Here is a 15,649-nt window from a genome sequence, read left to right on the forward strand (position 1 = left end):
AGGAACAGCAACGGAACTGTAATGGTAGGTGGAACAGTAGCCGTAGCAGTAGTAGCAGCAGTAACAATAACAGTACATGGGTGCCTCGCAGCAAGAAAAACGCGCGGCAGGATGCGGTGCGACAAGCCTTGTCCTTACTTATCCTACGAGCCACGAGCCTCTTTTGATGAGCTGCAGCGAACAACGTCGAGTCAACATGGACCTGGACCTAGGCCTCGACACCGAGGAGGTGGGTACGAGGACGCTCATTCGTCGTCATCATCGTCGTCGACGATGCCCGCCGTATCCTCCAGTCCACGAAGAACCTCCTCCACTTCGGACGGATCGGTGATGGCCCAGACGCCGCCTCCCTTCACCATATCTCTTCCCCGGACGCCAACCTCCTTACCGACGAGATTCCGTCCGACCTTGCCGGGGCCGATGCCGACCCATCGCCTCACCTTTTGCTCCTGGTCGAGGTACCGGATGCTGTCCCACCAGCGGACCGTTTCGAGGCAGCCCCGGGCGAGCAGCTCCTTCAGCTGCTCCTTGCTCTGGAACGGGCGGGCGCTGATGTTGCTGATGCACGGCATGGCGGCCGGGAAAGTGATGATGTCCTCGTGCTCGCGGCCGGCGACGCGGCTCTTGCGCTCGAGGAGCGTCCGCATCACCGCCACCGCCGGCTTCATGATCGGGCTGTGGAAGGGGCTGTCGCTGCGGAGCCGGACGGCGCGCGGGTCGTGGCCGAGGAACTGGCGCACGTGCGCGATGAGCGTCCTGATCCGCTCGAGGTTGCCGCTCAGCACGATCTGGTTCTTGCTGTTGATGTTGGCGATGAGCACCTGCTCGATCGGTGGCAGGTCCTGGTTGCTCTCCGCCTTGCTCCCGGCGCTCGAGTGGCCGACAAAATCCCGGATGGCGTCGATGAGCGGGATGAGGTACTCGGGCTCCGTCACGACCGCCACCATGCCGTACTCGCCACCGTAGTCCTGGATGGCGCGCTGCGTCGCCTCCGACATGGCCGCCGCCCTCTGCTGGACGAGGTAGAGGCTATCCTCGAACTGAATGTATCCGCCGGCGACGAGGGCGGCGAACTCGCCGAGCGAGTGGCCGAGGGTGACGTCGAAGTGGTCGGCGACCTTGAAGTTGAATTCGCGCTCGAGGATGCGGAGGATGCAGATGGACGTCGCCATGATCGCCGGCTGCGCGTTCTTCGTCTGCGTGAGCACCTTGGAGGGGCCGTTTCGTATCACTTCGGAGAGCTTGTAGCCGACATGGTGATCAATCTCTTCTATGATGGCCGACGCGGTCGAAGGGAAGGCCTCGAGCCAGGGCGTGAGCATGCCAACCTTTTGCGTGCCTTGGCCTGTGCGAGCGCGTTCGAGAGGACTCTGGCGTTAGCCCTCGCTCGTGGCCTTTGGCGGTCGATGGCGGTCGATGATCCATGCCCGATCCTCTGCACGAGATGTACCGAGGCGCGACGACTCACCTGGAAAGAAAATGGCCGTCTTGGGTCTCGTCATCGAGCTCGAGGCTCGCGTCGTCGTCGTCGTCGCCGCCGCCGCTCCGGCTGCAACGCCCAGCCCGAGGCATCGAGCGTGGCCGCCCGCAGCAACGTTCCCGCGCCGGAGCGCAGGACCAGCAAAGGGCTTCATCGACGTGGACGGAGCGGGTCGTGGGCTCGCAGGTGCAGTGCCAGCAGTTCGATCATGCCTACAACGGATCGAAATCGAGACGTGATAAGCTGGCCGTCAGATGTCTCGGGATGGTTCACGTCACAGCCGCAGCAGCCGCACTGGGAACCACCGTGGGGCCGGGAACGGCGGCTGCTGCAGGGGAGAGGGGCTAGGCGGGGTGCCGTGGTGCCCACTGCCCGCCATCCACTCCACTGGCCACTCCACTGACATACCCACTGTCGACACCCACCTGTGTGGCATGCGATATGTTACAGTGGCTCTATATCAGTGCAGTGGCTCTGTATCAGTGCAGTGGCTCTGTAGCAACAGGGCTCTTGTACGTACTAAGTGTAGAACCTCTGCCAGGACCGAAACCTCCATGACCTGACCTGAGCTCGTCGACGTTCTTCAGCGTGACTTTCGCACTTGCTACTATCTTATGACACCATCTTCTCGTATGAGAGCTTCCACCAACCACGGAAGCACGCAAACAATCACCTGCACTCCTTCGTTGCTGCGCCGGAAACGAATTCTCTCTTGACTTGGGTATTCAATACATTCACGCGTGTACGAGGGCGGAGCAAGAGCAGCTGTGCACTCGCTAACTTCGAATCTCGACGCCGCCCTTGCTGACAGTCAAGTATTTTACACCCTTGTATGGCCTCACGCCCTCGCCTAGGCCCCGACTCTTCCTCGTGTCCATGGTGATGCTGTCGACCTTGAGTCCGCTGGCAAGCCAGCCCTTCACCGAGAAGCTGACGGATGCCGAGCTGGGCATCAGGATCTTGTTCTGGGCCACCCTCTTGGCATCCTGCTCGCCACCGTCTCCGGCCTTGTCCTTCCCGGCCTTGTCCGAGCCAGCGGCCTGGTACGGTTCGTTGTATGCGTAGTCGGTGCCGAATCCGAAGCCGCTCGGGTCGAACTCGTGTTCCGTCCCCTCCGCCAGCGGCCCAACAACGTTGCACCGCAGCCCAAAGTGCGACGATGGTCCTGATAGCTCCTTCGCCGGCACGTGCCACTCGAGCAATCGCTCCCCGGGGTTGAAGCTGGCATCGCCCTTGCTGGGCCGGATGTCGGACAAATTCCGCACCTCCTCCGGCAGCAGAATTGTAATCTTCAAGTCGTCGAGCAAGGGAGCGCCGGGGGAGCCGGGATGCGGACCCCCAAGCCTGCCTGTGCTCCCGCCTCGTCCCGGTTGGCTCGTCGACGAGGAGCTCAGGGTGCCCAACACCTTGTCCACCTGTAGCCGAACCTCAAACTCGGAACCGACGGGCCCTAGACCGGTCTTCATGTCGAGGTGCACCGGCAGCTTCAGCTGGCTCGAGCTTATGCCACCACTCTTTCCCGTCGTCGTCGGAAGTAAATCGACCTCGTATCCGGCCAGGATGAAACGACCGTCGGGAGGAATGAAGCTCAGCTCCCCGGGTCGCTCTTTCCATCGATTCAATCGTACGCACGGGTGAAATACCGGCAGCTCCATGATGCTCCCGACGTTGTGCATCCCCGATGGGCTCGTGATGTTGACCGTCACATCGGGTACACCCGATACCTTGGCGGTAAAGGCAATGGTTCCGTTGGCAAATGCCGCGAGCGGCCTTCCCGACGGCGCGAGCGTGACGGACAATGTCTCGACGACGTCTGCATATAACTCGTTGGACGTGTGCCGCACGTTTGCTCGCCTCCAAGGTAAGGTTGCTGTGTTGGCCGGCGACAGAGACGGCGGGGCCGCCGTCGAGAAGTTGTTGCTCAGAGGCGATTTCCTGTCCGTCATGTCAGCCGAGCGTGGCATCCGTCGTGCTCTTGGGGGGACTCGCCCTGGCAGGCTTATGCTCCCCAGCAGCTTGCCCATCCAGCCCTCAATCTCGACGACCTCCCTCAGCGCGTTGGGCTCCGTCGTGCTGACGGTGCCCGCGTCGCACATCTCCGTCAGCAGCTGGGCCACGACATCGTAGTTGTTCTCGATCTTGACGGCGAGAAGAGGTGCGCCAAGAAAGTCTTCCAAGACGTCGACGACACGGTGCAGAAACTCGAGGACCAGCAGCGGCTCAATCTCAGCCGAGGAAGTGGCGAGGAACAGCAGGTTCGAGTGCGTCAAGCTGAAGATGAGCGTCGGTGGATTCGTGTTCGGGAGGTAGGCAAGGTTGGGCCTCGGCGAAGGATGCTCGAGGTAGAGAGGCAAGAGGTGCTCTGCCGACAATGGGCGTCCGGCGAAGATGTGCGATAACAGGACGCTGTTGCCAGTGCACGATGTCAGCTCGGCCACTCACGTGCAACAGGTAGCAACGCAAAGCGAACCTGTTGTCGTCGTAAACGTGCACCGCCTCGATTACCCCGTTCATCCTGTCATCGACGCCTTTCCCAGCCGTCGTGAAAGCTGGGGAGGGGTGGGGGAGGGGAGCGCCTAGGCGTACGCGTACGTTGCATGAAGTCATCCACAACCGGACCGACCAACCAGCAATGACGAAACTCAAGTTCAGGTCTCTCTCTGTGCTGACTAACACACGCAAAATCCACGACAAACACCACCCCCCTCAGGCCATCAGCGACAGGCAAGCTTGAGCACAAACTTCGATCCACACTGCGTTCATTCGCGGTTTCCGGTGATTGAATAGAGCCTAATAGGGTCGAAATGGCAGGCGACAAGATACCGACGCTGCACTCCCTCGAGAAGCCAGAGGATCTCAAGACGCTCATCCGGCAAGACCGTGGCGATGACTGCCTCGGTTGCAGGATAGTCGGTATGTCTGTGGCACCCACTGGCGGCCATCACGATGAAATGAACGATGCATCCCGGACGTCTTTATGCTAAGAAATGGCGACAGGGAGCGGAGCTTTTTTCGGCCTCGCTGCCTACAGCTACTTCTCCGGAATGTCCCAGCTCGAAAAGCAGCGGGCCTTGATCATCCAGAAAAATACCATGTTCGGCATGAGGAGCCGGAAGTTTGGCATCGCCACCATCTCTGCCGGTATTTTCTGGATGGGATTATGGAGGGCTTTCCGATGACGGCGACGATGCAACGGGAATCTTTGTAATTATAATACTGTATTCACCCCTATTGATACATATCCTATTGGCCCACCTACGAAGGAAGAATGCAACAAAAAGTCCTGTCACATCACCAACTGCGTCTGCTGTGTGGCCAGAGACGTTGAATGAAGTAGCATAAATCGGTTCTGGCGACACCCATCAGCAATGACGGAATACAAACTCACCACTACCAGTGAACCTTGTGACATAATATAAATGTATATATTGTACTGTCTTTTTTCTCCTTTTGTTAAAAGGCCACTTATGAGAAGATCTTGAAGCTCATTGCCTTTGATTTACCTCGTGTAAGTGGCCAATCTGGGTCAGACGATCTACCATCCACGAAAAGCCGTCAAGGCGGGCGATTGAAAGGGATAAATATTCGAAACACGCGAGTAGAATAAAGTGAAAGAAAAAAAAATCTTGCCATGCCTCAGTAGAGGTGATATTCACATTTGTTGTTCGGCAAGTAGGAAAGTTTTGCCATCTCAATGGCCAGCAAGCAAAGCAGTGAACCAAACGAAAACTTTATATCGGCCCCACCCTATTTAAGCACGCCGTCCGTCAACTCCCAACACATCACAAGACGGCAAGCATCCTCTGTCTACCTCACCACATTCCAAACCGCACACACAAGAATCTATTGCCAAGTCTTGGGCGAGTAGCTGAGCAGCCAAGGCGAAATTGTCGTCGACGCCAGAGGGCGCACGTACTCCCCTTCTACCAAGTCAGACAACGGCAGGTCGTGATGCCCATCACCATCAACAAGCCCCAAACCGCAGCGCAGCGGCCACGAGCGGCTGCCCGCACCAACGATGACGGCACAGACTCCGATTCCGACTCCGATGGCGGTGCTGATCTTGGCGGTGACGTGGTCATGCGCGCGGCCAAGCGCCGCCGCGCGAGCCCCGACGACGATGACGACGCTCATGAAATCCTCACGCCTGGCAGCATCATAACCTCCAACGCACAATGGATGCGGTAAGAGTCCCGCATCCCCTACCATTCAAGGAAGGTGGTGGGCTTCTCTTCGTGCGCATGGAACTGATGATGACTCGCTCAGCGGCCACGGCACCTACATTCCTCCTTCCTCGACAGACATCACGTCCTCCCTTGCCGGCATCCTCACCAAGACCAACAAGCTCCTCTCAGTCCGGCCCCTGCGCGCGCGTTACACACCAGAGATTGGCGACCTCGTCGTCGGCCGCATCGCCGAAGTTCAAGCCCGAAGGTGGCGCGTCGACGTCGCCGCCTCGCAGCTCGCCATCCTCCAAATATCGGCCATCAACCTCCCCGGCGGCATCCTCCGCAAGCGCACGGAGACGGATGAGCTCCAGATTCGCTCCTTCTTCGCCGAGGGCGACCTCGTCGTTGCCGAGGTCCAACAGCTCCACCAGGACGGCGCCGCCAGCCTGCACACCCGCAGTCTCAAGTACGGCAAGCTCAGGAACGGCGTCTTCGTGTCCGTCTCCGGCACCGGCGGCGGCGGCGGCGTCGTCAGGTCCAAGAGGCAGTTCTGGACCCTCGAGGCCGCCAACGGCGCCGGCAAGATCGACGTCCTTCTCGGCGTGAACGGCTACATTTGGATCTGCAAGCACACCGAGAGCGATGCCGCCGCCGAGGCCGCCGGCGTCAACCGAATGGAAGAGCACACCAGCAGCAACGTCTACTCGAGCCAGAACGACCACATCGACGTCGCCACCATGAGGGAGATTGCCCGGTTTCGAAGCTCGATCCTCGCGCTGGTGGAAAACGGTCTACGCGTCGACGAGGAAACGGTCACGAGGGCGTACCACGAAGCCGTCGAGATGGGTAGGGAATCGAACGACGACGACTTGTACCTCGGAGGCGAAAAGGGCCGGAGACTGGCCGCCATCATGGCCGGCCGTTAGGAGGGAAGACGGCGTCGAAGCACACGCTCCGCCGTCGAGGTCGGCCCGGCCCGGCAGGGCGTCGAATCAGGCTTTCCATTCCGGCCGGTTCTTTATGTGGCAACAAAAACCAAGGCGGCTGCGCAGAGATAGATGGCCATTCAGGGTACATATATACATTTTTTTCCAAGCTAGAGCAAGCAATCGCAGGCTTGAGGTTGGCGCAGTGGAATGGAATCGCCGGCGCATCCGCCTCACCCCCCCATCATCGGGTATGTACGCGTACGTCGTCGGTACATTTCCTCGTCGGTCGGAGGAGGATGCGTAACGGCAAGGGAAAGATCACGTCCTACCCGGCCGCAAAAAAAATCGACACCGGTTACTCCACTACTCTACTGGCCTAACGAGCTTCTCTTCAGCCCAAGGGTCGCAAGCACGGCAAGGAGGATCCCCCACCTTATGGCGGCCCCCGGTGCGCTCTTTCCGCCAAGGGTGAGAAGGAGACCGATCCAGTACTTGAGTCCCTTGGTGACGTTGCCATCACGGTCAAAGTTGGGCGTCGGGGCCAGCTTCCGGAAGCGAACGAGCTCGGCGAAAGAGTAGGGCATGTAGCGGACGCGGAGGATCTTGTCGGCCCAGTTGGGCACCTGGGCGATGACGCGCTGGTGGCTGAAGGCCTTGAAGGAGTAGTAGCCGTGGTAGCTGCCGGTGCCGGACGAGCCGACGCCTCCGAGGGGGGTGGCATTCATCATGCAGTGGAAGAAGGCGTCGTTGCAGGTGGCGCCACCCGAGGTGACGTTGGACAACACTGTTCGGCAGGGTTAACGAGAGGTCCAGCCTGCGTGGCCGAGGCGGCGCGCGGCAGTCAGGTCGGGGTCCGCCACTTACCTCTCTGGTTCTCCTCGTCCGAGCCAAAGGTGAAGAGGGCCAAGGGCGTCGGGTCGACTTGATTGGCCACCTTGATGGCCTCGTCGAGAGAGTCGTAGGGCATGATGGACCAGATGGGACCGAAGCTTTCCTCGGCCATCATGCTGTCATCGATGCTGTCGACGAGGACGGCGGTGGGCTCGATGAAGAATTCGGATTCGTCGACGGCGCCGCCCATGACGATCTTGCCCTTGGTGTTGTCGAGCATGGCTTTGATGCGGTCAAAGTGCGTCTTGTTGACGATGCGCGAGAAGTCGGGGCTCTCCTTGGCGCCGTTGGGCATGAAGGTGCGGTAGACGGCGTTGACTTCGGTGATGAACTTGTCCACGAGGCTTCGTTCGACGAGCACGTAGTTGTGCGAGAGGCAGACCTGGCCGGCGTTGAGGCACTTTTGCCACATGAGACGGCGGGCGGCCATCTTCAAGTCGGTGTTCTTCGTCACGAACGCCGGGTTCTGGCCGCCGAGCTCGAGGAGGACGGGGGTGAGGGACTGGGCGGCCTTGGTGGCGATGATGGCGCCGGTCTTCTTGCCGCCGGTGAAGACGACCTTGTCGAACTTGAGGTCCATCAGGTACTTGGTCTCGTCGAGGGCGCCGTTGACGCAGATGTAGCAGTCGTTGTCGAGGTACTCGTCAAAGATCTTCTTCAGCACCATGGCCGAGCGGGGCGAGTGCTCCGACGGCTTGAGGACGACGGTGTTTCCGGCGGCGATGGCGCCGACGAGGGGCGTGATGTTGAGCTGGAACGGGTAGTTGAAGGCACCGATGATGAGGATGCTGCCGAGGGGTTCGTTTCGGATCCGCGGCTTCATGGGCCAGTACTGGAGGGGAAGGTCGACGATGGACTCGTCCTTGGCCCACTGCTCGAGCTTGTTGGCCACGTTGATGCACTCGGTCTTGCACCAGTCGATCTCCGTCAGGTGGGCCTCGAACCTCGACTTGCCCATGTCCTTGAGCAGGGCGTCCTCGATGAGCGTCGCATTGTCGACGAGGCCCCAGTACAGGCGGCGGATCTGCTTCTTGCGAAACTCGAAATCCTTGGTGCGGTTGCTTCGGTACGTCGTGCGCAGGTTCTGATACCGGGCCTGGATATCATCCAGGGCCGTGGCCTCGAAGGGAGGAATCGCCTCTTTCACGGACCCCATGATGGGCTTCTCGATACGATGGCTTCCGGTGGTTGGACAGGGGAAGCGGGAAAGCGGCGTGGCGTGACCGTCACCGAGGTCGAGGGCAGGGTCGAGGGCAGGGTCAAGGGCAGGGTCGAGTGTCCCCAAGTCGGCAGCGAAGGTGCCGTGCAACAACGGCGAACGGATGGCGATGCGGCGGCGCAGGATCTTGGAGCAGGAGGCGTGGCTGCGGACGACGTCGGCGGCAGCTAAGCAAGTATGGAGGGTGTCGAAGGGATGATGGGCGTAACGCAGGAGGCGACGATCGGGAGGAGAAGATCAACGTGCCAGGAAGAAGGCGAGGGAGGGGGTGGCAAGGCGTTTGCCACTGAAGAAAGCCAGACGGAACGGCGGCGACCCCCAATCGGGGGGGGGGCAAGCGCAAGGGACGGACGGCAGCTTGCACCGCGCCGAGGGTGCTTCGGAACGGAAAGTGCCAAGGAGGCCCCAAGCTCGGCCCAGAAGCTTGCCAGGCACAGAGCAAGATACATGTGCGTGGGTGCTTGGGTACGCCCAGGTACCTCTGCACATGTAATTTCATGTACAGGTACTTGTTCATGGCAACGTGTACTTGCATCTGCCTACGATGGCCGCAGCAGGTCCGGGGAGCGTTGGTAGGTCGTAGATGAGGTACCGTGTACACGGATGACCATGAACAGTGTTGCCGAGTAATAGTACTCCGGATACTCCGTATACTACCTGTACTCTCCATTACTAGAACATTTGTAACGTCCGAGTCCTCTTCCCATGGGTACTTTTGTGGGCAACTGAAGAGGCAGGATGAAAGTCCGTACAGGATCTCGGCGTATGAAATTGACCAGTACGAGTACCGGTACATGTATCGAGAGGTACGCAGTACGGAGTTCTTGTACAGGACATGTACATGCTCTCAGCAAGAAGGTACTCCATGTGCATGGAAATCTATGTTGTACAAGTAAGTACTTACATGTACCTGTCCTGGGTGATCCTAGGCCTGGATTCGACACCGCGGCTCCAGCGCCGATCGGGCCAGTCGGAGCCCTGGATTTGCCCCAGAGGCCGACGGACACGCGGGGCAACAGTAGACCCTTCCAGAAGGCCAGCGCCAATTTTGGCATTGCGGTTCGTGCTGTGCGGTTCGGCGTTTGGAGCTCTTCTGCTAACAATGAATACACCCCTGCTATTACGCCGTCAGTTCGGACTCATTTGTTGCGGTAGTTGCTGCTTGCAGCCTCCAAGCATCAATATTACTGTACTTGTCAGTAAGCAGGTATTGCTTGTACTCACCACCACTCCATACACGAAGCAAAGCTCGTGTGCAATGCACACTAGGTCCTATCTGGACGAGCAATGATGTCGCTATAGGCACGCTTCCGCTAATTAACAAAACGCACAATCTGGCATTTCAGCATTGTATGAAGTCCGGCAAGTTATGGGTGCATGCACGAGTTAGGTACCATAGTCTTACGATTACCGGCTTATCTATGATCAGGTACTAGCAACCAACTTGCCTAGTCGCTACTAATAGTGTAGAATACACTTGCTTTCAAGGCTTGACTTGCGTGCTGCTGCCAGCCCTCGTTGCACTGCTCGTTGCACTGCCTCCCAACATCCCCCCCCCCCTCATCGACTCAACAAGCTGCTGTACGACAATCTCCCCAAAAACGGCACTTTAAAGGCCGTCATCGCTCATTACCTACAGTAGCATGTACTAGGTATGTACATACATGTATTGCAAGTAACGACGAGCTGCAGGACCACCTGCCCATTGACTCGGCCATTCATCGTCGCCAACGCGTGGCCGAGCTGCTCATACTGGTCGCTGCGGCAGTCGCCACTTTGACATCTTGTCCGTACACAGCCATCCATACATACATGGTAGCTTCCTGAATACAGCTGCAGAGCGCGGGGCGGTGCGGTGCGGCACATGCTGCCGTCGACCCTCCGACTTCGCAGCAGCCGCTCGAAAGGGGCATCGACCGGGTCGCCTTACCGCCTCGCCCGGTTCGCGCCGCCGTGTGACTTGCTGGCTCTGGGGGCGACGACGAGCTCGGCCACCTTCTTCTTCTCGGCCTCCTCGGCCAACTTCTGCATCAGGTACCCATCGATCGCCTTCCGGCCGTCGACCAGCAGGCCTTCCTCCGCCCTCTTCATGTCGGCCAAGGCCGCCTGGTGCCGCTGCTCGTCGAGCTGCAGCCGTCGCTCGTTCGTGAGACGCCACTCCTTGGGGAACTTGGGCTTCTCCTCCACCTTGTGGTGCCGCAAGTCCAAAGGCACGTCCTCGAAGGTGTCCTTGCCATCCTTGGCCGCCGCGATCAGGTCGTCGACGAGGTTCGACAGGTACGCCTTGTTCTGGGCCTGGTGCTCGAAGCTTTCGCAGCTCATCTTGACGAGATCCGTGTCGGGGTTGTACCGCGGGCCCGCAAGCTTCTTGAGCTTGCTCGTTTGCACCGCCGTGAGCTTGAGGTCGTCGGGGGCGAACTGAACGACCACCTTCTTCTCGGCCGGGTGGGATTCGCCCATGTAGGTGGTGTAGCGCCATCGCAGCACCTGCTTGTCCGTCGGCGGCACGAACGGTTTGGCGAATTCTGTTGCGTCCGTTAGCGTCTCGAGTCCGCATGCCGTTTCCTCCGCCGACGAGCTTACGGGCAAGGAGCGGCATCTCCCAAACGGCTAGTCGTGCGTAGTGCCGCATCTCCCGCACCTCCTCGAGCTTTCCGTGAGCCATGGATGTGATGTCGTCCTCGTCAAACTCGTCGTGCTCCTCCGTGTTGGTCTCGGGGTCCTCTTCGTCGAACCAGAAAGAAGACTTGTTGGGCTTGTCACCCTGGTCGTCCTTGAAAAGATCCTCGTCCAGCGCTCTGTCCTCGGCCGCCCAGCCGGGCGTTTTTTGCAGCGCCGATTCCAGAAACTCGTCAATCGTCGTGTGCCCGTTGCTCTTGGCCAGCTCGTCGAGCTGCCGCAGCCCTTCGGGGGTGGCGCTCTCGGCAAAGGACGTCTCCATCGTCTTGAGGTGCAGCTGCTGAACGGCGTCGGCGTCGGCGTCGTCGCCGTGCTTGCCCCGTCGTGCGCCGTCGGCCCGCTGAATGGGAGTCGTGCTGAACGATCTGACGCATTGCTGGGCGACATGCTGCGTCCGGGGAAACCGCCGCGATACAGGTGCCCGTCGGCAGGCAAGCATGCATAGCCTTGCGGCGTTGGAAGATGACGCCATGACGAATTGACAAGTGTACGACCTGACGCCGCGCCGGAGTCTTGGTCAGTCCTCCTGAACTCCTTGGAGTGTCGCGAGCTTCAAAAAATCCGTCGTTGGCGGCGTTGGCCGAAGTTCTCCCAGACCCACTAGGGAGAGATGCGGATGCCCCAGGCAAGGACAAGGACTTTGGTTGTCACTGTTATAGTACAAGTACTGTAAGTACAACTACTCCTTATGATTACGACGTACTTGCAGCGTCCATAAGTATATGTACTTGCTAACTTAATAGTGCACCTGCGGCCAATGCAAGTAAGTAACTGTAAGTACAGTACTTACAGAACAAGTACCATGGGGTCATAGTTTGGTCCACCAGGTTCAGCAACTACTCAAGTAATACTTCCTTAAGAACTTACTTCCTTACTCTACTTAAGTACTGTAGTCCGTACTGACATGTACTCTGTCTCTACTGGATACTTAGCAATTAAGTATATTCGTTCTTGTATAAAATCCTTGTATTTGCTTACCTACTTCGTGCTACGAATAAGCTCCTGTATCATTGTTTAATGTAGAGTAAAGTAACACTCCACACTCCGTAGTACTTACGGAATTCACCTCACCTCAAGTCTAACTACATCTACTGCAAGTACTTGCACATGCAACTTCAATCGTCCCATCGTCCTTCACAACTACAACACATGTGTATGCGCATGTGCATGTGCAGTTGGTACGCACGTCAAATTCGTACGCCGACGACAAGTGTAGCGTTTGGCACCGTCAGAAGCAGTGCATGAATCCCGCCAGTGTGCCGTGCTGATGCCGGAGCGCCGCGCTGCAATGATGGCAAACTCCACAGCCATCGAGAGGTACTGCCTCGTCACCGTCGGCGCAACGGTCGGTTTCAAGGAGCTCACCACGGCCGTGCTGGAACCCGGTTTCTGGCAGTTTCTCCGGTCCAAGAATTTTACCAATCTCCGCATCCAGTGCGGCCCGGACATCCCATGGGTCAGCGCCAAGCTGTCGGAGCGCAAGGAGGAGACGCCGGAGGGCCTCGACATCGTCGCGTTTGATGTCCGGAGAAACCTGATGACGGAGGAAATGGCGCTGTGCTCGCCAGATCCTGGACGTCGCGTGCAAGGTCTCATCATCTCCCATGCGGGTGAGTGCAGCTCTTCTCCATCCCCCACTCACGCCACGGCCCCCCTCTGATCCGTTCAAGGCACCGGAACGATCCTGGACGCGTGGAGGCTGAGCATCCCCCTCATCGTCGTGCCCAACACGAGCCTGCTCGACAATCACCAGACGGAAATGGCGCAGCATCTAGCCCGGGAAGGCTACGCTACCATGGCCACTGCGAGGTACGTTTTCGGACCCGTGGCTGCCGAGAAACGGCGACTCACCCTACGTGTTCGCAGTCGTCAGGATCTTCAGGACGCCGTCCATAAGTCGGGGCTTCTTGTCGAGGACAACCAGACCCGCTGGCCACCGCACTCGGCCACGGCAGGTCCAAGCGTTGCCATGTCTCTGTGGGACATCAAGCCGATGGAGGTCAAGACCGAGGAGAATTCTCAGCTGGCCCACGATTAGGCCATCCTTCGGCTTCGGCCATCTCGGCCTTTGCATCTCGCCACCATCGACATCGCAGCTGAGACTCGCGAACGGCGCGAACGGGCCACGGGACGGAATGGCTTGGCTGGACCGAAAGGAACCGGAACACGGGTCACGGCGTAAGGATCGGTATTTATGCCAAGCATGTCGTCAGACGATACGGGATGGGATTTTGCCTCAAACATGAAAGGTCACGGGCGCGAAGAAAGGGTGGGTTTGTATGCATGCTAGCAGATGGGAGATACACGGCGCCACGGCAGCATGCGCTGTACGACTCTTTCGTGGCGAGGCTCTCTACGGCAAGTGCTGCACGTGCCAGATCTTGACGGTCGCGTCGCCTCCTGTGCTCGCAACCTTGCCGGCGCCGAGCCAGCAGACGCCGTTGACGCCATCCTTGTGCGCGTTGGCCGCCTTGATCCTCTTGCCTTGGTTCTTCTTCTCAAGGCACCATACGAAGACGTTGGTGTCCAAGCTTCCACTGACGGCATGGGCGCCGCTATCGTCCCAGGAGATGCAGGTGACGCGGGCCGTGTGGGCCGACCAGCGATCGGCGACGAGTTCCCAGGAAGCCGTTTCGTAGACGTAAATCTTGCCGGCGCTGTTTCCGGCCGCCAGATGCGAGCCGTCGTTGGAGAAGGCGAGGGCCGACACGGTGCCGGTGGGGTTCGAGATGACCCGGGCCTGCTCCAGGCTCCCGCCGGGTCCGGCCTTGTATATCCGTACCGAGTTCTCGTCGGCGCCGACGGCCACGAAGCCGGCCGAGGAGGCGATGGCGCCGGGCGCGTAGTCCATGGGCGTTTCCTTGAGCAGCTTGCCGTCGGCGTAGGCTGCGATTCCCGAGGCTGCGGCAACGTAGACGACGTCGTCCGACGCCGCGACGCCCTTGGGCTGGGAGGAAAGACGAACGGACTGCGGCAGGAATCTCTTGGCCGATTCATCTACCGCCTTGACGGTATCGTCCCAGCCGGCGCTGAACAGCTTGCCAGTGGCGCCTTGGACGGCAAACTGCGCCACTTGGTTCGTGTGTGATTCCCCTTCGACGACGGTGGCCCGTCCCGTCGTCGCATCCCAGTGGCAGACGCGGCCGTCGAAGCTGCCGGTCCACAGCGAGCGGCCCTTTCCGTCGGACGAGGCGGTCAAGGCGGTGATGCCCTTGTTGTGTCCCTGGACCACCCGGACGGGCTCCTGCTTGCCTTGGTGCAGGTAGGTGAGGTCGCCGTCGAGGTTCAGGCTGATGATGAGGCCGTCGTCGCGGCCGTGGGGGATGACGACGCCGACCTGCTGGTGCCGAACGTCGACTCCGCGGCCAAAGGTCCAGGTCTGGAGCAGGCTTCCGCCTTTGAGGTCCCACAGCTTGACCGTCTGGTCGGCGCTGGCGGTGGCGAACTTGCTGCCGTCCTGCGACCAGGACAAGGCAAAGATGCTGCCGGTGTGCTCGCCCGGGCCCACGTCCCTCAGGTGCTCGCCCGTTTTCCCGTCGTACAGCTGTATCGTCTTGTCGGCGCCGACGGTGGCGAAGACGTTTCCGTCGGGGGCGTAGGCGGCTCCGAGGACGAAGCCCTTGTGCCGCGAGCTCTTCCTGTCGAACTTGTAGGGGGCGCCGTGGTAGAAGACGACGTTTCCGTCGTCGGCTACGGTGGCGGCGCGGAAAGGCCGCTGAGCCTTGACGGCGACGGCGTTGACGGCCTTGGAGTGTCCGATGATCTCGCCGACGGAATTGCCGCTGTCGGCGGTGATGCAGCGGCCAAACTGCTCCTTGCCGTCGCCGACGGCGATGAGACGCTGCGACTCTCCGTCCCAGCCAATGTCGTTTAGGCGGCCAGAGAGGATGCCGTACTCGCCCTTGGTCTGCTCCACGTTCTCGGGCTCCCAGACGCGCAGGAGGCCGCTCGCGTCGCCGCTGGCGACTTTGAAGCCGTTGGGGGCAAAGCGAGCGACCGTGGTGGGCGCCGTGTGGCCGGTGTACTGTTGGCAGTCGGCAGGGTCGTCGATGGAGCGGACAAAGATGGACTTGCCGGACTGAGGGCGAAGGCTGCCGTTAGAGAGGATGAACGGAGAAGGGGAGAGGAGATGCGTACCGGGTACGCTATCCGCTGGCCTTGGGCGTCGGCGGAGAGCTGCGTGGGCTGGCCGCGCGTCACGGCGGGTGCCGCGGCGAGGATGCGGTCGATGGTGATGGAAGGGGAGGCCATGCCAGCAGGTCTTTGGATGCTTTGGCTTTGT

The 15,649-nt window shown here is 59.8% G+C and overlaps 6 protein-coding genes across 6 annotated transcripts; 3 read left to right on the forward strand and 3 right to left on the reverse strand.

Annotated features, from left to right (window-relative positions):
* Positions 1–245: 245 nt before the first annotated feature.
* On the reverse strand, positions 246–3,994 carry DCS_01511 (uncharacterized protein; the record flags this gene model as incomplete). The annotated part of the gene is made up of 6 exons (XM_040798843.1): positions 246–1,345; positions 1,469–1,659; positions 1,889–1,905; positions 2,001–2,044; positions 2,262–3,886; positions 3,951–3,994. 6 exons carry the CDS (start codon positions 3,992–3,994, stop codon positions 246–248), a joined length of 3,021 nt encoding a protein of 1,006 aa, XP_040659726.1.
* A 290-nt stretch (positions 3,995–4,284) lies between these two features.
* Positions 4,285–4,659, forward strand: DCS_01512 (uncharacterized protein; the record flags this gene model as incomplete). Its single annotated transcript, XM_040798844.1, has 2 exons — positions 4,285–4,393; positions 4,478–4,659. 2 exons carry the CDS (start codon positions 4,285–4,287, stop codon positions 4,657–4,659), a joined length of 291 nt encoding a protein of 96 aa, XP_040659727.1.
* Positions 4,660–5,431: 772 nt separating this feature from the next.
* DCS_01513 (putative 3'->5' exoribonuclease) lies at positions 5,432–6,575 on the forward strand (the record flags this gene model as incomplete). Its single annotated transcript, XM_040798845.1, has 2 exons — positions 5,432–5,664; positions 5,747–6,575. 2 exons carry the CDS (start codon positions 5,432–5,434, stop codon positions 6,573–6,575), a joined length of 1,062 nt encoding a protein of 353 aa, XP_040659728.1.
* Positions 6,576–6,946: 371 nt separating this feature from the next.
* DCS_01514 (aldehyde dehydrogenase 3B1) lies at positions 6,947–11,839 on the reverse strand (the record flags this gene model as incomplete). Its single annotated transcript, XM_040798846.1, has 6 exons — positions 6,947–7,362; positions 7,443–8,855; positions 8,931–9,169; positions 9,593–9,805; positions 10,619–11,213; positions 11,272–11,839. 6 exons carry the CDS (start codon positions 11,837–11,839, stop codon positions 6,947–6,949), a joined length of 3,444 nt encoding a protein of 1,147 aa, XP_040659729.1.
* Positions 11,840–12,634: 795 nt separating this feature from the next.
* On the forward strand, positions 12,635–13,405 carry DCS_01515 (UDP-N-acetylglucosamine transferase subunit alg13; the record flags this gene model as incomplete). The annotated part of the gene is made up of 3 exons (XM_040798847.1): positions 12,635–12,977; positions 13,038–13,176; positions 13,234–13,405. The coding sequence occupies 3 exons, from the start codon at positions 12,635–12,637 to the stop codon at positions 13,403–13,405; spliced, it is 654 nt and encodes a 217-aa protein (XP_040659730.1).
* Positions 13,406–13,720: 315 nt separating this feature from the next.
* On the reverse strand, positions 13,721–15,618 carry DCS_01516 (uncharacterized protein; the record flags this gene model as incomplete). The annotated part of the gene is made up of 2 exons (XM_040798848.1): positions 13,721–15,445; positions 15,505–15,618. The coding sequence occupies 2 exons, from the start codon at positions 15,616–15,618 to the stop codon at positions 13,721–13,723; spliced, it is 1,839 nt and encodes a 612-aa protein (XP_040659731.1).
* Between the last annotated feature and the right edge of the window lie 31 nt (positions 15,619–15,649).

Source organism: Drechmeria coniospora, chromosome 01, assembly GCF_001625195.1.
Source record: "Drechmeria coniospora strain ARSEF 6962 chromosome 01, whole genome shotgun sequence".
Lineage (NCBI taxonomy): Eukaryota > Fungi > Ascomycota > Sordariomycetes > Hypocreales > Ophiocordycipitaceae > Drechmeria > Drechmeria coniospora.